We start from the raw sequence: 25,000 nt of genomic DNA, 5'->3' as shown, positions 1-25,000 counted from the left end.
CAGAACAATTGCAGTTAGCGACTTGCTGCTTACGTGTTTCACAATGGCGTCCAGTGAAGAACGGGGAACACTGGCATGTGTATGCATCACCGGTCTCCCCGCAGGTACCACCATGATGGCACGGTGATGATGAACACTGACTTGCAGCTAGGCAGAAAACAGCGCAGTCACCAGAGGAAATACACGTACATCTTACTTCGAAGTACATGTAAATACCGGTAAGCAAAGGAGGCAGGCAAACTGAGCAAATCATATTGATGTTTTTGAAGCCTAAAACTTAGAAGTAACGACTTCGGAGGAAATAGTGATGAAGTTGATTGTTCCTACTTGAAACAGACACTTCCTGCCGAACTTGACATTTGACTGACTCACGACTGCCATCCGGGCCCCGCTAGGAGCACGTCGCACATTCCACTCGACAAACCTGCAAGAAAGCACCACTCCCTGCTCAACACACAGTGTTTCGGGGAATTCACCCCTCATCAGAAGCATGTTGCAATCTTCCTCAGCCTAATGAAGATCAACTCAATTATATAGTCAGAAAGGTGAACGACCAAACACATGGACAAACAAACAGATGCGAGTGTCACTCACCACGCTGACAATATTCTCCAGCAAACCCGCTAGCACAGACACATCTATACCCTGATACCGGAAGTCCGCCGTTGCCATGGCCACTAGTGTACATACACCGTCCTGCGTGTTGGCATGGTGATGAACGCCGACACTCTGCATCACCATGGTTACCTGTGCAGCATCAGAATAGAGAATAGACCACAGAAGACCAGCATGCCTTGCGTGGATGTTGGTTCAAATTGTACTCAGACTCCAACACAAACACTTTCACATGACAAGTGCACGAGTAAATACTAATACAATTTAACTACATCTCTATCTTCATCACTAGGGACCCCACCACCACACTCCATTATTCACCCCAGTGTCTGGAGATATGTGGATTTTGTAGAAGAAACAAAAAATATCATTCTTTCCTCACCGAATGGCCTCCTTATTGTAAATGTTAGATTATGGCACATTTTCACGCTGATGCAGACAACAATTCTTCATCACTCTGAGAGTTGGCCATACAAAAGAGTTCGCTGGGTAGTATGGTGAAAGAAAGGGAATTAGAACTCGGATGTTGAGCCAATATCTTAACTTAAGTACATGTTTTACATACATGTACATGTACATGTACAGTAGATCACTCACTTGCCTCTGTCAGCCTTCTGGCAGGATACGTACGGGCGTGGTTGACATTCTGGCTCTGATAATATACATTATTTTTTCATTGCTCACTGTACCACACCCGGCTTTGTTTCACTGTGTTATGCTCTTGAAAGCGAAACAAGAAAACGTGGAGCTTCACTCACCCAGGCAGCGATAGAGGAAATCCACTGCTTGTCGATTTCCGGACAGCACAAAGTCCAATATGTCACGATCTGTGTGCTTTATAGTTGCCTCGTCGAGAGCTGGATTCAGCTTCTTCACAACTCTCTCCACTTGCTGTACGTCTGTACTTGTAAAGCTGCCGTCGATTGTAGCCTCCCTCAGCCATCTTGTCATGCAGGTCTCTATGGCAACACCCAACCCCAAGCATCCCCCCACACACACAAACGCACCCCCCCCCCCACACACACACAAACGCGCGCGCACACACAAACACACAAACACACAAACGCACACACACACATACACCGCACTGTTATAATGGAGAATGGCGAGGTAATGACTTTACCCATTAAACAATATTGAATGGATAAAGTCATGACCTTGCCATTATACAATGCAGTATCAACACCAGCAAGTCCCAAATCCCATAGCTCAATAACGACCGATCGCATGAGGCGACACAACAACAACTTGCCTTCCCACTATACTCTTCAAACAAATCTCCTTTTCGGATGTCTTCACGCGGATCTTGGCTGAGAGGAATGAAATTGAAGACTCCACTGCGATCGACTGTACTTCAGCATGTTATATTAGCTAAGCACTACCTGAAGTACCAGACCGCCATGACATCATACATCACTAGCCATGCATCCACTGGGCTCCAGGCGCGAATAGCCAGCTGTGGTGAGAAGAAGAGCTCTGCGCTAGAGTGTAATTTTAGTTTAAAAAGCCTTTGCAACGTTGAGAGCGTGTGTGGCATATCTCCAGTTGTGTTTTACCGCCGTATGAGTCAAGCACAAGGGTGGAGATTTGAAGAAGAGGTTGGCGCGACTTCGACGATACTTGGGGAATTGTGTGTTGCTCCCTACATAAGAACTCCTGCTTTTCCTGCCCACTTGAATTCTCACTTGACTGACTTACGATTGCCACCCAGAGCACACGAGAAGTCCATTGAACCTGCAACTCGGCAAACCTGCAAAAAGGCACCACTCCCTCTCGCACATTGTTGTCCCAAGCGCGTGCTGGCGAATTAGATGGTTTGGAGGCAACAGTGTTGTGATTGGCGAATGGTCCTCAGCGTTTGTTCAGCACCTCCATGAGCGACACTGACTCACGCTGCTGCATGTTGGTCGCGCTGGAAACGGAGCATCTCTGTAAGTTTGTATCCATGGTGATGTTTGTGCCTGGAGAACATTATAAGTAGTGCTCTTCAGGCACAATCTTCCTCAGCCTACTCAAGCTCAGCTGAAGAGGGATGAATCTGATGAATCTCCCAAAACACTGTGTATTAAGCAGGGAGTGGTGCTTTCTTGCAGGTTTGCCGAGTGGAAGGTTTGATGGACTTCTCGTGTGCTCTGGATGGCAGTCGTCAGTAAGTCAAAAGCGCGAGCTCCCGTATGCAGCAACGCACAATTCCCCTTTATTTAGAGTATTATTACAATTACCGTATAGCACTGTGAATAGCCTATAATGCAGTAAAGTGTCCGCCTTGCCAACACAGAAATCTACAGGGAGAATGCACGGGCGTCCAGTTATGGAAGAGCTCGTACAGTATTCCTACCCAACAACCTGAACCGAGCTAACCAGGCAACAATTCGTGAATGAATGAATGACTTCTTACCGTTTCTGGGTGTCACTGCTGGGATAGTAGCGGCAGGTGTACTCGGAATGAAAACTAACAGATTAAACACCACCAGCAGCAGCAGGGTAGCGGACATTGCCGGCTGCCGAGCTGTTGCAGCCAAGGCCATCGCGGATGTCTTTCTCAGGCTTCGAAAGAACAGCGTCAGGCCCAAATGTAACGTCTATGACGGGGGATGTAGCTGTAACGCTACTGGGATGTTTTCAGAGCACTATTGTGATTACAAGCTTTCTTCTTTCCCACCAAACTCGACTGAAAACTTCAGTGAAGAAAAAGGGAGCGAGCAGTAGCTTTTATAGGCAGATAGCGAGAGTCTTCTACCAGGAATGGTCAGGGGACACGCAGAGCAGCGAGAAGAATAAGGGCCAAAATTAGGTGTGTGTCATTGTGGGCAGAAGAATGGGAAAGGAACCGATTCGCATGAAGATCCCATTGGATAATATGGAGAGGAAGACGCTGAATAGAATGCCGGCAGTGAGCGTGAGAGAGTACTGGGGAAAATAACTGCTGAAAATTCCAAGGAAAGACCGTGAGGATGTTTTAGAAAAAATCTAGGTGAATGGAATGGATCCGGAGACGACAGCTGTGTGGAACAACCTCGGAATGGAGCTCGCGTTTTCAGGTACGTTTGATCAGAATCTGACGGTTCGGTTGTCAATGTTTTTTCGGATCACATGATCCAAACGCGAGCGCTACCGTGAGCTTGGATTTGCGAGGCCGATGACATGTCAGCGCTGTCGTGATCTGTACCGTGACACGTATCCTCGTTGTGTCCTTCTTTCTGAGTGGTCCATTGGATTCGTTTATGAAGCAATTCGCTCCGGATTTGAGCCTCAGTATGCCAACGGGACACTATGCACTATGCGAAAGAAATAGAATCAGGTTCTTTTCAGATCCTGTGAAAATGATCAGGAATGGATACCAGGGGCGGATCCAGAGATCTCTACAGGGGGGTTCCGGTTAAACCGAAATTGAACAGCCGAAATATTATGGAATCAGATTGTGTTGTAAGTTGTGTGGTTGACACTTGTAATTACGACAATCCGATTGTGTTAATGGGAATCGCATGCTTTTAAAACACACTACGGACATATATTTTTCCATCATCGACCACATCACAACTGCGCTCTCCAGCCGGCCTCGACACGTTGCCACAGCACACCACCATCGCTGGAGAGCGCAGTTGTGGTGTGGTGGACGATAGAAAACCTGTACACGGCCAAATGCTGCTGCTTACCCTACATTGTATAATAATTATTTAGTACGGACACAAAATCATATGCATGTATGCAATCGACTGGCACACAGGTTCAGTGAGGGATTGAAGACTTCTTGTAAAGATCGAATATTATGCAAGCCATGGGTACGTTGAGAGCCAGGAATGCCGAAATGACAACTAAGTTACTTTCCCTGTCCATTTGTACTTTCGGAAAATTTTGGCATTTTTACGATGCGAAATGCTCTATAGTCACAGGACAAGAGCATCGTCTTCACTTCAGTGACAGAAACAACAACAGCGAAACAGTGTCGACAATTGTGCAATCCTTCCAATCTCATCTAAAACACATCGCCGGCGCAGCACTCCGTTCCTGCGGAGTAACAACTAGTCACTACTGCATGCTGCAGCAGGTAGAGATTACTGACTTTGCTTGGATGTCGGAGCCCTCATCTTCTGAGGAGCTTGAACTCTACGTGTACGATTCGAAGTTCGTTGCAGAGTGTCATCACTCGGAACACCCTTTTTCTTCTGCAAAAACTTGTCCAAGGAATACTGACCACACCACACCCATCCTGAGCAGCAGTGAATGACAGCGCCGATGGAGGTAAGTTAGGATCGTTTCGAAAGATCAAAATGGAAATAACTACCCAATGTTGTCAGTGTCCGTTTGTAAATCACGGACGTGAACACCATGATTGTTACAGTCATGTACCAGTACAGACTACTATACGTGCAGTATCGATCTACCGCACGCGCGTGCATGCAGTGCACTGTACCTACCCCTTGACGCAGTGACTGCACTGTGAGTGTGGTCGGACGGACGTCCTTTTGTGCACACATGATATTTTTCGATATTTCTCAGCAGCACACTTTGCAAAATTTAGGGGGTTCCATGGAACCCCCGGAACCCCCCCCCCCCCTGGATCCGCCACTGGATACGAACAAGGCAACACAAGTGCCATGCCTGAGGCGAACCGTGTATTGCAGGTCGCTGTCGGAAAGGTGCAAACACAAGTTTGGTCACAGGTGTGTTGAAGGAGTGATTAATGGATCTATGTGAGGCAGTGTTCTGGCGCAGCCCAAAAGACTCGTCGTTGACCTATACCCGGCTATACTAGTTGTTAACCTATACCCGGCTATACTCGTCGTTGACCTATTCCCGGCTATACTCGTCGTTCGCCTTTCCCCGGCTACAGACCATTTTGTGAGTTGATCACTTTGGTGCACAAATTCCATATCTCGCTGCGTCTTGGTTGAAATTGACTTACCCGCAAGCGAATTTGACATTCATCTAACACTGACGTTCGGTGAGAGAACATTAATTTTGTCTAAACAATTCGTCAGCCCCCCCCCCCCCTTCCTACTCGATCGAGGTGCAATAGCCAGCTGCATGTCTTTGTTGCATGATCGCTTGGTCTCCTTTCCCATCCAGCACACGCCTCCAGTAAACCCTAGCGACAGATGCAGCGCCTTACAGTGGGGGTGAGTGGATAAGTCTCACAACCACTTGCACAAGTGCCCAGAAACCCCATAAGCCGCACCCATGTACCCCTTGTGCCTGGCCATAAGTTCCCAGTTGACTGTGGGTAGCAGCACGGCTTGAAAAACCGCTCCAAGTCAGGACTTGAACCAGGTGCCTCTCGTGTCCCAATCATGGTCTTTGACCAACCCACTGTGCCTGTCTGGTTTAGGGGTTACTGGGTGTTAGCGGCCGTCGTGAGTTCCCTTCGGAAACGGACACGATAACTAAATTTTACTTTAGCTTTACTTGCAAGACTCCGTGCAAGTTGTGGACCAGTACAAAGCCAAAGCCAAGGTCTTGTGGAATGCGTGTGTACATGAATATTGTTTGGCTGGTGATCGGGAAAGCGAGACATTGCAATAAAATTCTCTTCCATCTTAGCTTACTTGCCTTTGCAATGTCTTTTGGAACGCGCATGTACATGATCAATGTTTGTAATAGTGGGGCCGCAGGAGGTAACTTTGGATAATAAGTACATTGGATACTACGTACTTATTCCCACACCCGACTCGCGAGGGAGTACGTCTTATCCGAGGTCCACTTGGTTCCAGTAGAGAAACAATGAAAGCGACACAACTCTGCAGGATAGCTGAAAGACGAAACATGTCAAGCTAGTATTCATCTATTCATCTTCAAGGGATCCCACAGCACAAGTCGGTCCAGGGAGTGACTAGTCAGTCAACAGCTAGGACGAACCGTACTTACTTTTTGGCAACCTGAATTTCGTGCTCGCTTTTATAGCATATTGGCAGGGACATGTACTTGAGGGCAACGTAACATGTACAAGTCTAGCAAGGTTTATTCACTTTCCAAATTTTACTCATGCATGTTTTGATTGCGTTTCTGTTCTGGACTGCTCATTGTCCATTTGTGCATGATTTTGGCGCTGAACTTGAGCTTTAACGAATGCATCTCAGACTTGGATATCATAATGACATCAAATGGTCTGTCAGGCATTCTTGCCTCTCAGCTATCAATGATGCATCTTGGCCATATCATCATGACATCATAAATTGGTCCGTCTGTCATTCTTGCCTCCTCAGGCCTCCAACGCATCTAACAATGCTACCTGGGCTGTTGCTTGGTGAGAGTCGATGTCATGTGTTGATCTGTATGATCCGTGTTGTATTATCAATAGTATACAAAATATAGTATAATCTCCCTGGTAGCTCATATTGCAAGGATTAGAAAACGTAGCATGCTCATTGTCACTACGTAGTACGAAGAGTTATGATTGTACTGTTGACTAGTATTGAGCATGCTCGTGTACGTCACTTTCACTGTCAGCTTGTGAGTGATGAAACCAGAGTTGTTTTGGTCTGCTTCTTGTTCTTCCCTGGTCTTGTTTTGTGTGCATGTGCTGTGTCTCAGTCTGTCTCTGACTTAGTGTGTGTGACCAATTTCTGCCTTGTGGGTTGTCTGTTGCTACTCGCAGCGTACCCCGCCGCATGTCAAGTTGTCTTTAAAGCTTGTTTGTGCCCTTGAACAAACACACACGAAGGTTGGGGTAAATACTAACTACAGGACTAACTAAAAGGATAACAGAGTGGACTTCATGCTACCCATTTCACTTACATGTACATGCAAGATACAGTCAGGAGTCAAGAGCTTATGCACTATTGAAATATGTACTTCATTCAGAGACAGAATAATGATATGTGAGTCATTACCAGGAAGTCAGGAAACCGTATAAAGGAAGTAAGTAGAAACCAGAATGCAGACCAGCAGAAACTATACAGTACATGTGTAAGGGTGCCAGTGGAGACATCGTTACTGCATAAAGAAGGACATAGCGATTAAATTCCACACTCTGCTACTTTGTACTAGCAAGAAGAAAAATAGAAAACAATCTTGGATAGTTGTTCAGCGACAATGCAGAACAGAAATTACAGCCGAACACACACACACACACACACACACACGCACACACACACACACACACACACACATACACACACACACACATACACACACACACACATACACACGCACACACACACACACACACACACACACACACACGCACGCACACACACACACACACACACACACATACACACACACACACATACACACACACAAACACGAACACACACACACACACACACACACACATACACACACACACACACACACGCACACACACACACACACACACACACATAGTAAATACATACACACATGCACCACCACCATTACCAGATTTGAACAGCGCAGAATATGTTTACCGCTGGGCGAGAAGAAAACCAAGGTGGAATTAGACAACGAATCTATTGAGTAACACTTGTTGTCAAAACAATCAGTTCCTTGTCTTCAAGAAACTTAGCCTGTAATATTCATGAAATACTGAAATTGTGCGGTTCGAAACTTGAGAAAGGAGAAGATGGACTAACATGTGTATGGACTACCATTGCTATAGCCTCGTAATTCTTCTAACATGCACGGTAATTGTGTGATCTCCAGCTGCCAATGTTAACTCCATTACTGGTAGTCCACTCACAGATACTGGTCAGTGAATATAGTACAGTGTATGGTTGGTGTGGGCAGTACTCTTTCCTACAGTTCTATCATTCTTAGTGGGTCTGGCCTGTTCCTTGTTGTCCATCTTCCAATTTCAACGTACACTGTTATAACCATTTCAGATGCTAAAACTGTGGACACATTTCTTGAATCTCAAGAATCGAGGTGCTGAGCGCGCCTGTAAATGCATCACTGGCGGCATTGCCTGGAACTCGTCCAACATGTACTGTGATGGTGTGATCTCCAGCTGTAATGTTAGCTCCACTGCTGTACGTCGACTCACAGATACCAGTCAGTACGGCTGGGACATGGGTGTTGTCGCCACTGCTCTGGAACATCATTATATCAATCTTGGTAGGTCTAGCACACTCCCTGTTGTCGATCTTCAAGTACCAACGTGCAGCTGTGTTTTCTCCCCCTGTGCGTATATTACCAGAATAGGATAACTTCAGTACAGTGTTGGCATGCTTCTTTCTGAACGTAACTGATGCAATCTGTCCTTCATTCGGGGTATAGTTGATACTGTGGCGACTCTGATACTTGTATCCAAGAGTTCGAAGATTACAACCCACGCCCAGGTACTAAAATGCACCAAAAAGCACAAACGGGCAAAGAAATGACACCATCACTGCTAAATTGCTCAATAATGTGGCAATGCTTTGTGAGGCGTTTGCTTGCCACACAGGTCTTGATGCTGCCTGTTGGCAATGAATGTGTTTCACATTCCAGGATGCTTCTATGAATTTGTGATACGCCCTCTCATAACTGGCACTTCTACTAGTAGTGTCGGATTAGACGTGGCCCTCGGAGAATGCAACAGATACGAAAGTTTAGCAGAGAGAATGCCACTGTGACTCATGCTATGTGCTGCTCGACATACAAGACTTTCCCACAATGCATCATGATGAGGTGTGGGGTTTGTTTGCATATCTGCTGATGGAGGTGTGTGATTTGTTTGCGTATCTGCTGATGGAGGTGTGTGATGTCACTGATTTGTTTGCGTATCTGCTGATGGAGGTGTGGAATTTGTTTGCGTATCTGCTGATGGGGGTGTGTGATTTGTTTGCGTATCTGCTGATGGAGGTGTGTGATTTGTTTGCGTATCTGCTGATGGAGGCGTGTGATTTGTTTGAGTATCTGCTGATGGAGGTGTGTGATTTGTTTGCGTCTCTGCTGATGGAGGTGTGGGATTTGTTTGCGTATCTGCTGATGGAGGTGTGTGATTTGTAGCTGCTGATGGAGGTGTGCAGCAAGGTTGTACTGTAGTGATAATACACTGCGGTTACTGACGAGACGTTTCCAGCAGACAGCATGCATGTTACTGACTATGTGAAGGCTGAGAAATGTGTAAAGGTGCCAGGATTCTGGACGAGGGCAAAGGGCATGTTTGTGGATGGTCTCATTCTCCATCTGGATGCAGCTTCCTTCGTCATCAAGCCAACTGGTGTTCTTCTCCTTGAGCTTGGACAGGGGATGGAGTTAGATTATGCAGAGCGAATCGTACATGTCGATCATGGGACCTTCACTCCCCTCATCTTCTCCACGATCGGATGTACAGCGACCAAAACCTAGAGTCAATTTGTCAAGTGTTTGTGGGGTATGCTGGCTAGTAATGACAACAAGAGGTATGAAGACATAACATAGCCAGCAATCGCATGTCATCACGTACATTCAAAATCAACATAATTTTTCGAATCGACCTTTTTTTCTGGATCACTTTTCAACGAGGACGAAGCAAAGTCGGCCGAACGAAGCCTAGAGGAAGAAAATCACCCTCTCCACTTCACCATCACGATACTGACATAGATACGAGATGAAACAACTAAAAAATCCACAAGAAAACTGTACGGCCATCATCGCGCTGACTTTGGTCTGACTTTGGTCTGAGAATTTCTATCACGATCAAAAATGTACGAGGAGCACTCAAAAATAAGCAACAGACGTACCTCTATCGCTCTCTACTCCTTTTTCAAGGCACAAAAGTCGACTCTCCACTTTCAAACCAGGAACCAGACATACCAGTGGTCCTTTTCAGCTGCTCCACGAGCGCAGGAAATGTTCACCAAGGAGCGCAGAGCAGCATCCATTCCAGAAAAAGAGCTAAAATACGAGTGAGACTGCATGCCTGAGTACATGAGTACATGTATGAGTACATGCAGAAAATAGTCAATTTCAGCGTTTCTGCTCCAAACAGCAACTAGCTTCGACTAGAAACAAAGATTACACCAAAGGATTAAACAACAACCATTTTCTGCAGTTTTTTTGCAGATGGCTTCCTTGTGCTGGGCCCAGCACGCCAAAAATCACACCTCGGAGGAGTACAAAAATTACAACTCTCAGATGTCCTCGATTGCTGGCCATGAGGGGTAATTCTGGACTCTGTCAGCATTCCCTTTGCTAAGAGGTGTCATTATGGACATTCGCAGATCACGCTCGACCTACTGCTATCTGGTTAATGCACCCTGATAGTACGCTGCAGTGGATGGACATAACTATGTGAAGCAATTTTTTATATCTTACTCCCAGTGCAAGGTCCAACCTACCGACACTAGTATGCATGTTTGTGGGGGGGGGGGGGGGTACTCACATGATACCAGGTACACATTGACAGAGAAGGCTTAGTAGCAGTCACAGAGTACTTTCAGTTATACGTTCACATACAAAGGAGGTGAAAGGCTATGTAGCTGCACAGCCTTTCGCCTTCGTTGTATGTGTATACTGCTCTGTACATTATTTTGTGAATTGAGCACTATACTTGGAGCTGCCTCGACCGGCCTTGTTCGTAGTTTTAATCGCTAAAAAGCTCTATTTGCTAGCTTTCCTACAAGCCGTCATTTCTGAATATTCAATATTTTTCACAGTTACGATTAGTTTTGACAGTGGTCTATCCAATGCCTGTATGCACTTCATGAATATATCAACGATTTCAAGTATGCGCAGTAGTTAGTCAAAGGGCTAAAAGATTCTCTAAAATCAAAGGGATACTTATCAGGGGAGTTTCCTGGAAGGGTGGATGGAATGAAAGGGAAGTGAAAAGAGGCATTGAGGAAGATGCCTAACACCAGGGTGCTGAAGAGGAGAATCGCGAAGAACATTTGGGCTGCTATTCTCCCAGTTTGTAACCAAATATCCTCATCATAGTAAGCATACACATGCTATGAAGCATAGTCACAATCGCAAATAACCACACTACGTCAGACCAAGCAAACACTTGACCATATACATTCAAACTTGCGAGTAACGACAACTCGCGAATGACATCACTTTTCTCTTGGCCGACGATCAAGGGTCGTTATTGGCAATGTTGAGTGCAAGACAATTCTTAACTACAGTAAAACCTGGTATAAGCGACCACCCCACGGTGCAAGCAAAAGCGGTCGTTAAAGCCAGGTGGTCTTCAGAACCAGGTCCCACATATTCGTGGCATCTTGGAATGTGTACATACATATACATGTGCATGGTTGTACTTCCATGTACTCATATTGACAGGTGTGGAGCATAGAATACTTTCATGGAGGCAAAGCACACCTCACTCAAGTGCATGCAGTGCATCCTGAACTGTCACTTCTGTTGACCGCATGCACTTGCTTCAGAGCGCACTTCAACCCTGTTGGCAGTGTTGCAGTCAACCCTGCCAGCCAAGATAGCACTTTTGGCTAGTTTCGGTCGCTGTGTGCAGGTCCATTATGGCACTTGGTATACTAAACGTCGGTTGCTACTCGCGCAAGGCAGATAGTCGCTGTATCCGGTGGAGTTTCTATGTAGAACTGTCCGCACATGGAAAAACGGTCGTTAGGAGCAAGTGGTCGCTAAAACCAGAAGTCACTTTCACCAGGTTTTGCTGTACAGTATTGGGCAAAGAAATCCAACAGCTCATGAATACAATAGCGTTGCCGGTGGCTACACAGCCCTAGCACTACCCACACTGGTCTGTGCACTCTAACACGGTGGCTACACAGCTCTAGCACTACCCACACTGGTCTGTGCACTCTAACACGGTGGCTACACAGCCCTAGCACTACCCACACTGGTCTGTGCACTCTAACACGGTGGCTACACAGCCCTAGCACTACCCACACTGGTCTGTGCACTCTAACACGGTGGCTACACAGCCCTAGCACTACCCACACTGGTCTGTGCACTCTAACACGGTGGCTACACAGCCCTAGCACTACCCACACTGGTCTGTGCACTCTAACACGGTGGCTACACAGCCCTAGCACTACCCACACTGGTCTGTGCACTCTAACACGGTGGCTACACAGCCCTAGCACTACCCACACTGGTCTGTGCACTCTAACACGGTGGCTACACAGCCCTAGCACTACCCACACTGCAGGTCTGTGCACTCTAACACAGTGCTACTTTATTCACGAGCTGTTGGATTTCTCTGGTCGGCACTGTAAACTTCATTATACTGAGTTCTCTGACATACTTCCTCCGTTAACAAAAACTTCGTGATGGATTTTGATGGATATGAAAACGCTTAGAACAGGTCAAGAACAGTTTGTATCGACTGCAAATTACTGGACGACGGTGATTCAGCCTATGTACAGCGCTTTTACAAGAGAAACTGTTGGCGGAATGAGCAGAGAGTTCAGTTTGCGTCGCTTTCGCTCGATTCATTTTTGACCTGCGTCGCTGTCGTCATCTGCTGCACGCGAGTCGTCATCTGCTGTACGCGAGTCGTCATCTCTCTCTCTGGAGTCGTTGTTCAGCTCGTTTCAGCCCTGCCTCGGCTTCTTTGATCACACTCCGCTTGATGTCGCCGCCGTTCAAGTAAGTTTGCTTTCAAGCTGCGTGATCCGCCGCGTTGGCGATTACTCGTTTCCACCAGGGAGTCGTGAAAATATTTTACGTCTCCCTGGTTTCATCTTCGCTCTCCAGAACTCCGCGAAACGAGGAGTAAAGGCACAGCTAAACTGATTCCATTTTCTCTAATGGATACCAGCACTGAACGGCAGCGGCTAGCAAGTCCAGTCGACTTTCTTCAGCCACGAGACTCGCATCTGACTGCAGACTTCTGAAAGAATTCATGGTCATCAGCATTCGAATCTGGGCTTTGCGCAGGTTGAACAAGAACTAACGTGTTACTTCAGTTCAGAATTATTTTCATTGAGCCGTGCGATCGGAGCAGCTCCTTGTTCACTCGCTCATTGTGTGGGTTCGCTGCTCCGTTTTATCGCTCTCTATCACTCTCCAACGTACTCAGCGCTAAAGTGGTAGAGAGGCCAAGCAGCGCAATAATATCCCCTCGGAGAAGTGGCATTTCAGTTTCGCTCGCCATGACTGTCATCACCTATGTTTCCACAGCGCAACCATCGATTCCGCTCGGCTTGTTGTGAAAGGTCGCTTTCCTTGCATCGTACCTCTGTCATGGCATGCCAGGGAAGGCCAAGAAAGTGATTGTGACTCATTTCACGGCAGTTTTTGCCCAAATCAGCCCCTGAAAATTCCATCACGAAGTTTTTGTTAACGGAGGAAGTACTGTACTGTGTGATCAAGAGGTACACTCACCTGTTGGGTTGTGTCTATACGGTCCAAGGCTGCCTGCATCTTGGCCATCTTCATTTCCGACTCCTGCAGGCCAACAACAGGGAAAACAAGACAGGGATAATGTTCTCACTGCATACAACAAGGCGACGCTGAGCACACAAGACCAGTAATTTGAATCTCTACGAGAACATTTGCTGTGGAAAAGGTACAATGCAGCTTCTCATACCATCTACTGAACCATGCAATCTTCCATCATGCAAAAAGTGCAGTAGTTAGAAGGCATTACCAAGTTTATGATAAATAATTGCATAGGTTGTGTTGGGGTGAAGTCCATGCTCTGACGGCGATGGTTGATGATCGCTTTTTCGTCATGTTCAGTGCTAGCTACAAGGGTTTTTCCCTTCCTTTTATATCTATAGTGCTTTACATCAAGGTGGAATGAGCTCACCCCCCCCAGCTCTAACACTCCCTCTTTTTTTAGTTGAGGTGGGAGTGAATTTTGGAAATGGCAAGTATTTGTGTGCTGGACATCGGGGAAGTGTAAACTCTGGCTCTGATGCGTGTCTATATGTCACCTATGCACTGGTCTGGGAGTCTGCATACAATCTACATACCGTAGTTCCGCGCATATGAGCCCATGGGCTAATATACGAAATAATGCACTTTCCGGGGAAAAAATCAGTACCGTAGTTCCGCGCATATAAGCCCATGGGCTAATATACGAAATAATCCATTTTCCGGGAAAATAAATCAGTAATAATGGTTCGTTTTTTAGCCCTGGGCCTATATGCAAATTTTGAAAGCAACTGGCACGCGAAAAAGTACAAGTCTGTGCGCGGTTGTCCGCCTACCGTAGGTACCGGTACTGGGAATTTAGTCTGCACTGACATGCTGTACTACGGTGTTTGGGTCTGTATATTAGCCCATGGGCCTATACGGAGGTGGGCTTATATCCGGATATAGGCCCGAGGGCTTATATGCGCGGAACTACGGTACAGGTCTGGGAGTCTGGGACATACACCATCACCAGGAAGAATAGTGTGACAAGACTCAGAGAGGAATTTAAATACTATTCTCCATCCTACCTCTTTCTTTAAAAAGCACATTTTAGCAAATTACTGTTTCACCCTGTTGGTGGACCATCATGCCCGAACAATCTGGTGAACTAAAGGTGACCTCTGCAGCAGTGAGACCATAATTATTATTAGGGATTGAGGAAGAGAGAAAACTACTCAAATCAAAGAGCAATCTGAAATCCGTACTCACCTGGACAAATGTGGTATGGTTTTGCAACTTTCGCTGCATTGCTTCCAATCTCTGATCGAGGTTTCGATTGACGGTGACTTGGAGACGGGAAAGAAAAGCAGCGACTGCGTCGGACGACTTCCTCACAGCATCTGCTGTGCTCGTCAGCAGGCCGTTCGTGATGGTGGTAAGTTTGGACAACGATGACGTCACGTTTGCCAGGATGTGTTTGGACAACCATTCTGTCGTACAGCCAGCACAAAGTTAAAAATAAACCAAGTGTACTTCACGTCAAAAAAACAGAACAACTATACAGCTGATTTCACTCTCCGAAGGGGAGAGACTTTGATGACCAAAGATTGTTCATCACGTTCATCAGGACAATTGCAAGAAAAAACACCGTGATTACCGATGCATTTGAGCAATTATTGCTCCCAGTTGATGGAGTGATAGACAGACAAACAGAGAGAGAGACTGAGACAAAGAGGCAGAGACAGATAGATAGAGAGACAGATACAGATGAACACAGAGAAATGGAGACAGAGAGACAGAGGTGGCAGATGAGAGCGGAAAAGAATAGAATAAAAGAGAAAAAGAGAAGTGGCTTGGCAAACATGTGAGTTAGCAACATCAGGCTGCAGCCAGCACTTTTGCTTTGCTTTCCATAGTTGTGTTCTCATCCCTATGGGTGTGTATCAAGGTAATCTATGACTCATGCTATCAAGGCGGAGGTGTGCTGTTGTGGTAATGAATATTATCACCCATGCCCTAGAAGCCCAGTGGATGCCAGTACAGTCAGACCTCGTTTAACCGCACACATTCGTTTTCCACAAAAATATCCGGATAGGCGAGGGAACCGGATAATCGAACACACCTACTGTATGTATGCATCACATATGCTGTAAATTGGTAACCAACGATTTTCTTCCGGATGGCGAGGGATCCGGATAAATGAGGACAGGATAAGCGAGGTCTGACTTTAGTATTTGGGCAGGTCATTGACATTAGTCAATGTTGCAAATTGACGAAGAAGACCCTTGCATACACATTAATGTTTTTTCCACTTTGGGAGATCATTGTCGCCAGCCATGGCCAGTTAGCACCATGGTGGATAACGTTATCAAGATACAATAGACATGTGTCCGTACTTACGTTTTGACAATGTCGTCCTGTGTAGAGTGTGGGACATTGGCATGTGTATCCTTCACTTGTCTCCTGACAAGTACCACCATTCTTACACGGTGATGATGAACAGCTAGGTAACGCTGTGGTTTACACTGTCATGTACACGGGACAAACCAACACAACAACACCGGTTCATGGATACCTCCGTCTCTCTACCAGCCAAGAGGTTAGAGGGAACCCCCTTGATTCAGGCTTCGGCTTTTGGGGAATCACTCAAATAATAATAAGGGTTGAGTGGAATTGGAACTAACATGGCTGTCTGGTATGTTCATGTGATAGATGTGAAACCACCCTATTCATCAGTCCCGATGGTTCCAAGACACTGTAAACTGGAGATAATGTTCATCAACACAAGTCTGTAGTAGAGTTGTGCTCGGTGAAATCCGGCCCAAAGTGCATAATTGGCTCCTCAACTTGCAGTGCGTTTGACACGTTGGAAGTGGTACGTATGCTGCTGGATGTACACATGTACCAGTACAGTTATGTATGTAATTGGAGCTGATTCAGGAAATCAGTTTAGCACTTTGTGTGGGATTTCAGTGAGCTGCATAACTGTACTCGTATCACTCACCATACTGACAAAACCGTCCACTGACACCACTAGAGCACACACATCTGTACCCTGGGTATGGTGATCCTGATGAACCAGGTTCCCTACTGTACACACACCGACCAAGATGCTGGCATGGTGATTGTCGCAGACACTCTGTATCGTCATGGTTACCTTCAAACATAGAAACAGAAAAAATTGATTCAACAAACTTGGATAATTCAATTTGTATTTTTCCGTGATCGAGATCCAACAGAATCCTCTGTGTGTGTGTGTTTGTGTATGTGTGTGTGTGGGGGGGGGGGGAGAGAGAGAGAGAGAGAGAGAGAGAGAGAGAGAGAGAGAGAGAGAGAGAGAGAGAGAGAAAGAGAGAGGGAGAGAGAGAGAGAGAGAGAGAGAGAGAGAGAGAGAGAGAGAGAGAGAGAGAGAGAGAGAGAGAGAGAGAGAGAGAGCATGTCCTTTCATCTAAAAACCGCATCCTGATTTCCGGTTGTCTCGCATGTGTTTTGACAATTCTGGGTAAATATAGTGAAAACCGTTACACATCCCCGTATTGTGTGACCCGTGCTATTCTTCCTTGCCCCATTAACGATCGAACACTCCAATGTTACTGAGTTGGATAAGGCCAGGTTTTACAATAGTTGGACAAGTATACCATGACAAAATGTATGGGAAAGCAGATCCAACACAAACCTTTTCAAATTTGAGTGAGGTCTTGAGCATAACTTTGGTGCCAATTGTGTTTTCAAAAGTCAGTAAGATTATTATAGATGAATGTTGTGTAGAAATGTGCAGAGTAAGTACACCGTATGCACTGAGTTCTTGTAATTGCAATCCAGCAAATATGCAATATGCTCTGTTAGACGGCAGAACATGGCAGAATCATCTACTCAGAAATCTTACCCATGCAGCGATAGAGGAAATTCACAGCCTGCTCATTTCCACCGAGAACTACTGCCAGGAGTTCCGGGTTCGTTTCGTGAACAGTGTCCTCGTCAACAGGTGGTTGGAGTATCTTTATTAGCCTCTCAAATCGCTGAAGGTCTGCTCCAGATGAAACACTGCCTGCTGTAGCGGCAGTCAGCCATCTTGTCATACAGGTGTCTATGGCAACCAGAACACCATAAAACATGAAAGGGACAACATCATATGAGCCGCGCCAAGCTAAAAAGTGGCTTCGTGTTTTGACAACAAATCGAGAAAATCACCAAAACGTCACAGTTGGCAAAATTCTACTCGAGCGCGATCGCGAAAATATTCACTTTCAAGTTTGCAAGCGTATGAAGAGAGAAGCCTTTTTATGTTTGAGCAACACTTCTTCAGTGTTCCCTCTTTCATCGTTGTGGGGATTCCTCAGCGTTGCCAGAGATCGTAATGGAGCTTCTAGAGAATGTGGAGGTGAGCAGGATGACATTCTGTATCCGTGTGCGCCAAAACCTACTTCACGAGGAAGAGTTGCTCATGCATAGTGGCTGTGTTTCTTATCGTGGCCACGACTAGAGCGGCGAGTGTAGCTATGGGGAGATGTCTACAAGCCTTCCGACTATCATTCTGACAAGCGGCCTGGTGAGTTGGCTCTTGCTGCAAGGTTTCACTTTGTTTCGGCTACCTTCAAATTTAGTGTTCATGACGTGGCGTACTGGATTGCAAAATTTCCTCGTTTCAAGGAAATAGTGCCACACGACGAAGCGATGCATTGACTCTACCTGCTAGCATTTTGTCCCGCGCGGCGCCTTCTACCAGCATCCTTGGCAGGGAAGGAGAAAGACATGGACTAGGACGGACAAAGAACCAGTGCCGCTTGTTAGCGATGGGCAGTCTACTTGACCTATATGTAGGTGCAAGGGCAGTACACCAATGGAGCTAGATCTCTGGCTTAGCACTACGAGCTAAATGAAAGGATTAATTCATCCTGGCATAGGTGATTGGAGAGAGTATAACGGACTGTCTTGGTAAGATGCGACATTCCCCAACGCAGCGAAACATATAGTCACAACATCATGATGAAGGATATGAAAATTCGTATTGCGTGATAAAATGATACGAGTCATGATGAAAATTTAATGTAGATCTGTTATTTCTTCTTTCTTGGATCTTCTAATTAGAACACAAGTGCTCATTCTTCTTGTATTGCTTGCACACCTGCTAAGCTTTGTCTCTACTTGGTGTCCCATGTTTTCTTGGAGTTTGGGAAGGTCTTGGAATCCTTAGCGTCATTGATACCAGCCATTCTGTGACATGTGCACAATGTAGGCTTATTTATGGCACATATACATTTCAGATGGGCACCAACATTTCCATGATGGAAGTTGGATGTAAAGACATCACTTTGGCATGAAAAAAGAAATTTCCAAAAATTATGCCTAAGCCACCTTTTAGCTTGGCTCGGCTCATATGTAGTCATTTGAGTAGTAAAATATTGACTTTCTGGTCAGATTGGAACCTGATTATGCCTGGCATTTTCTGGAGATAGGGACAGTCCCCTTTATCTTACATACTGATTATGTCTTATGCTGCATGTTCTGTGTGAATGGTCAACACCTCAATCCTCTGCAGTGCACCAATCCAGGCCAAAACTGACTGCTGTGTTGTTGCCCTTTTACAGGCCAGGTTGCCCTAAGCGCACACCTGCTCATCATGGCTAAACAACTGGACAACTGGATAGTAACCAGGAGCCTGAATCTCATTCTGTTCGAATAGACGAGGGAGTTCCGAACTGAAAAGTGCAACTGCAGTGTTGACCACTCCAGTGTTATCCCCCTCTCCCACCCCGAACAGCATCATGTTTGATGTTGCCTGATGATTGCATGGCATGAAATTCAGAATTGCAACGACCTAGCTTTGTGCCTTCCCTGTCCTGTGTATTATGCTGGCCTTTCATACAAACTTTCAATCAAATTCCCCATCAAGCACTGGTGGTTAGTATTGGGCATTTACACCTCATGAGCACATAAACCCTATGAGCACATAAACCCCATGATTTCACACCCAACATACATCTCATAGTCATTATAATACCACCACAATACAAACTGAACGTCAGCCAAACAAATTCAAATAATCTCAGGACGGAACAAACTTTCCAGCTACCTAACACTATCCTTCAGTTGTCGATTTGTGATGTTGAAGAAGAAATGGCTCCAACCCCAAAGGAGGCAGCGTCTCAGGATCCTAGTCGACTCGAGTATTTTGCGTGCAAATTTTGTCGTCAGAGGACTTTTTAGAGATTGGGAGTAATTTGTATGAAGGTCAGCATAAGTGTAATACAAATAATATTATGATCTACCACCGCGGTATTGAGCACTCTCAGTCTACATGGTGTGTCACCCGGGTATTCAGGAACTCGTGTATTTTTTTTGTAGCACCTCCACGCCCTATGCATCTGCGCCTTGATCTATTGAGGGTGGTGACGTTCCTATGGGCGCGGAAAACTCTACTTCGAAGTAGTCACACACGAATCGTGAAAATTTTCTTTCACGCCCTTTGTATAATTATTACATGGATTGTAGTGGAACAATGTTGTTCATTTCACGCCAGCACAGGGTCAACCCCAAGTTCAGCTACCAGATCAAATGACTGTATGCCGCTTCCAACCGTGTCGGACACAAATCATCGTAGTCTAGTTTATGGCCGGAGGATTTGTGTATTCACAAGGGTCCCTGGACGCACACTTCTGGAGCTATCAATGCCCTACCCCCCCCCCCCCCCCCCCCGGGTTATTACCATGACCTGGGTCAGAGAGAGTCACACTACTATTTTCTGAAAGTAGACCAGTGATACGAGTATGGCCTGTGCAGGCTGTGCTGCTCAGTGTAGACAAGTACAATCTATGTCGGTAGGATGACTGCACTCTCTGCGGGTGGAGAGGGCGGATAAAACCCCTTATTTTTTAGATTCATCATCAACTAACTGAACTGCTACAACTGCTACTGATATCTACATGATACCCCGTTACCATGGAAACGAGCGAGCCCAGCTTAACACACATAACCCCGGATAATCTGCCGTTTCTGCACTGTTACGACATACACTCTTATCTCTCTAATCCAAACCTCCAAGTCACTGGTACCCGCGGGTGAGCTTTAGTGGAAATATTACTACTCTAAACTCCATCGTGTTTGCGAAATATTAATGTTCGCTACTTTTGCGAGAAGAGGATAACGCGAATATTAACCATCATGAAATAAAACTTCAAAAGTGATATAATTATGTGTGTGACCACAGTGCTCCGTTAACATTTACCTTCGTAAATTCGCTAGTTTTGAGAGATCGCGAACATTTCGTGATGCGAATATTGGACTGTATACAGTACTCATTTCTGTGGAAATGATGACATCATACGCCAGGTCTTTGGCACTGAAATGATGACATCATACGCCAGGTCTTTGGCACTGAAATGATGACAACATACGCCAGGTCTTTGGCACTGAAATGATGACATCATACGCCAGGTCTTTGGCACTGAAATGATGACATCATACGCCAGGTCTTTGGCACTGAAATGATGACATCATACGCCAGGTCTTTGGCACTGAAATGATGACATCATACGCCAGGTCTTTGGCACTGAAATGATGACATCATACAGGCGCGTACGCAGGGGGGGTTTCCCGTTGCCCGGAAACCCCCCCAAATGTTCCAAACGAGCAACATTTTTGGGCACATTTTGGTAGGGCGTGCGATTGATCTGACAAGAATGCAAACTTCAACAGATCGTAACTCAGTCAAATCTGGCTCAATTCCAACGAACCAAATATCCAGGTCGAATAGAAAATTCTCAGCTGTCGGTAGAAACAATCCGCGAAGCGCTGCGAGCAATGGTTCTTGAGATATAGCATTCGTTAGTTGAGCCGCGATCCCGGCAATTTCCAAAGCGCGCAGTGCAACTTGAGTATCGAAAATTTGAGACTATTCGTCACATTGACTTGCTCAAATTTGCAGGGGCTTCACTTGTGATATTCTCAAGAGTACACAGCAAAACAATCGAAACTCTGCGATCGAGAAAAACGAAATCGCTGGAGCAGGATGCGTTTGGGCCTTTGGGGCATTTTTGCACCGTTGCTGCACTCTATGGATACAAGTACAGTGCAGCAGCGTAGCAGCTGGTCCGGCTGTTCCGGACCAATGCCAAAAGTGCCCAGAGTGCAGGATTTTGCTCCCTAATTTCAAAATTTTCCCGGGGGACACCCCCGACCCCCATACACCCAGACCACCACCAACAGCGGTGCTACCCGCCTGCAGTGTCCTGGCTATCATGGTCGACCTCATTCTCTTTCTCTCGTGGATACCATTCCACTTCCAGGAAGCCCAAGATTATGAAGATTGAGTGAGTAGAACTGAAGTTATGATCCAAGGAACGCGAACAATGCATAATTTTGAAATTTTTTAAAAGGTAAAAAAGAACACATTGTTTGTAATTCGGTTTAGTTGGAAACCCCCCTAGAGGTGACCCTGCGTACGCGCCTGTCATACCATTCATACGCCAGGTCTTTGGCACTGAAATGATGACATCATACGCCAGGTCTTTGGCACTGAAATGATGACATCATACGCCAGGTCTTTGGCACTGAAATGATGACATCATACGCCAGGTCTTTGGCACTGAAATGATGACATCATACGCCAGGTCTTTGGCACTGAAATGATGACATCATACCATTCATACGCCAGGTCTTTGGCACTGAAATGATGACATCATACGCCAGGTCTTTGGCACTGAAATGATGACATCATATGCCAGGTCTTTGGCACTGAAATGATGACATCATATGCCAGGTCTTTGGCATTGAAATGATGACATCATACGCCAGGTCTTTGGCACTGAAATGATGACATCATACGCCAGGTCTTTGGCACTGAAATGATGACATCATACGCCAGGTCTTTGGCACTTCCTCGTCAAAATGTACATGATCCAGAGTTATGGAAATTTCCGAATTATGAACAGTGCCCAGTCCCTGATCGCACGGATACGAGAGGTACGAGTGTATAAGCATTCCTTCCACCCGGTTCCGGTGTCTGCAGGAGCCTGATAATCCTCCTAGCAGTTCTCTGTCTCACACATATTTTCTCTCTCTCTCTCTCTCTCTCTCTCTCTCTCTCTCTCTCTCTCTCTCTCTCAGTGTCTACACTAACATCAATTCATGGACCATTGACCTTGCCCTTGTCTGTGGAGTGTTGCAATGAGAGCCTTCCTAATCCGACTTCTAGAGTGCCTTGACAGAGCGAACGTTCGCATGAAGTTTCACTCTTCAAAACCTCTTAAGTATTTCGATTTGTGTTCCTTTGCACTGAGGCTGACTGTAGTGCAAGTATAGCCATCAGGCATGCACAACATGTCTAACAAGTACTAGCAAGAGTAGATAAACAAGAGTGTGCAACTCCGGATCTCTCCTGCACAATCTGCAGATACCCCCCCCCCCCCGCGGAATTTTTTGTTGACGTCACCTTTTTTCAGAAGAACGCGCATTTTGCTGCAGAGCAGTGTGACAGCACGTGCTGGGCACCAACCTTGTAGTGTGAAGCCGGCCAAGAGCACGAGGGAAACCTTTCCGAAAGACTCGCAGCGCGTGCGTCGTCGAAAAGATTACGTCAACAAAAAATTCCGCCGTGGGCCTACCCATCCGCGAGTTGCACACTCTTGTTTATCTACTCTTGGTACTAGTAACAAACTCCTTGGTCTGATAGGAACATTGTGGTTCCGACATAGTATTAGTAATGCCTTTTCCTTGAAATGTTTATAAACGAGTACAATGTTAATGCAGAGGAGGTGTGCATGCCCGGCTAAACATTTCATTACCTACGGAATGAATGACTTCTTACCATTTCCGTGCGCGACGACGGGGATGCTGGCTGCACGGGCGTTGGGAATGAAAACTATCAGCATCGCAACAAAAATCACCGACAACAGCTGGAGCGGAGAGGTGGACGAGCCAAACGCAAGAAACGCCATCTCCAAACGTGTTGAATATTCCTTTCAGCTAACGAGCCCACAGCACTGGATCTATCCGTAACAACACGTTCTTCACTAGACCACTGAGAACAAATTCTTTCAATTTCTGGGCTTCGAGTCGACAACAGAGCTAGAGTCAGTAGTGCAGCTGCAAACACTAAACAGTGAACAGTGTCGTGTTGTTTTCAATCTCGACGCAGTCACAGTCACGGGGAGCGCACTGTAGATCTACTCCGCAGTCCGCACGTCATGTCAGAACACTCGACATGTCGTGTAGTGACTGGTACTGATGATTTCGTGAAGTCCAGATCAGTCAAAACGCCAAGGCCATGCATGCTAATAACGACGAGATTGAACACGTCAAATGCGTCGACGGGTTCAGTGCAGTTTATACGAACGCTGCACATGTCCTAGTACTAGTAGTACTGACATCTGAGCACCTTCAGAACATAGCGTGCTAGACATGGTTGGGCCACACCAAGCTAGCTATGTTTCGCATCGGAAATTTCCTGGAAAAGGATGTGTACTGAGCAAGGTTGCACAAAGAATTATTTATTGAATAGCACTACTAAACTTTCACTTCTATCCTAAACGACAACAAGTCGCCGCAGTACAGCCTGCAGACTGGGCTGGAGCAATATCACAACAGATTTCGTGGATAGTGGCTCCTTCTGCACTTTGACAAGAGTCCAGTGCAATTTCTACGCATCACGATCCTGGAAAATCTCGGAGCCCTTGACACCTGGGATCTCAGCTCGCTTTTAGCGAGCAGGCCCTCCCGCACGGCTTGGAAAGAAGTGTTCATCGCTCACACTTCCTACGTAACATAATTCAGTGGAGTGCTGTATCTCTGAACATATTTTCTTTTTAGTTGTACGAGTAGTCTCGTAGTCTCTCAGTTTATTTCAATCGTTCCCTGTAATATTTTGATAAGAAGGGAACATTTAAATAATGGAAACAAAGAAAACGGCGGGGCACAAGTTATGCGTTAAGTCCACCAACTAAATATTTGGTTTTGAACAGTCAGTAGGATATCGACATTCGATTTGTTACAATTCAACCTCGCGAAGCTTCCCTTTTCATGTCCTATCCTTGATAAAATTGAGCCTCCCAAGTTGGGTGATTGTTGCTTTTTTTCTTCTTTTTTTCTTTCCTTTTTTACAAAGACCTCGTGGCGGTTCTGGTGAGGTTTAGGGAGCTCCGCCGACCTAGGGTCTCGACTTCATGGCCTACTAGCCGCACCAAGAGTGGGTGGGGAGGGAGAGCGAGAGAGAGAG

The 25,000-nt window shown here is 46.0% G+C and overlaps 3 protein-coding genes across 3 annotated transcripts in view; all 3 read right to left on the bottom strand.

Moving 5' to 3' along the window:
* LOC135826029 (uncharacterized) overlaps positions 1–3,507 on the bottom strand; it is a 5,707-nt gene extending 2,200 nt beyond the window's left edge. The window contains exons 1-4 of the mRNA XM_065338665.1: positions 3,014–3,507; positions 1,374–1,574; positions 595–747; positions 34–147 (exon numbers count right to left, since the gene is read on the bottom strand). Coding sequence (XP_065194737.1) covers positions 34–147; positions 595–747; positions 1,374–1,574; positions 3,014–3,143 — 598 coding nt within the window. The 5' untranslated portion in view covers positions 3,144–3,507. The remainder of the gene's footprint in view (positions 1–33; positions 148–594; positions 748–1,373; positions 1,575–3,013) is intronic.
* The window catches only part of LOC135826021 (myosin-15-like), a 226,453-nt gene that overhangs the window by 50,299 nt on the left and 151,154 nt on the right, over positions 1–25,000 (bottom strand). The gene's annotated exons all lie outside the window — the stretch shown is intronic.
* Positions 11,997–23,977, bottom strand: LOC135826170 (uncharacterized). Its single transcript, XM_065338801.1, has 7 exons — positions 23,594–23,977; positions 17,675–17,875; positions 16,793–16,945; positions 16,185–16,301; positions 15,058–15,278; positions 13,813–13,875; positions 11,997–12,062 (listed from the first exon to the last, which is right to left on the bottom strand). The coding sequence occupies exons 1-7, from the start codon at positions 23,721–23,723 to the stop codon at positions 11,997–11,999; spliced, it is 951 nt and encodes a 316-aa protein (XP_065194873.1). The 5' UTR covers positions 23,724–23,977.

The sequence above is a fragment of the Sycon ciliatum genome, chromosome 10 (assembly GCF_964019385.1).
Source record: "Sycon ciliatum chromosome 10, ocSycCili1.1, whole genome shotgun sequence".
In the NCBI taxonomy this organism is placed as follows: Eukaryota; Metazoa; Porifera; class Calcarea; order Leucosolenida; family Sycettidae; genus Sycon; species Sycon ciliatum.
The sequence above is the reverse complement of the archived record's forward strand: the minus strand, read 5'-3'. Positions and strand labels throughout refer to the sequence as shown.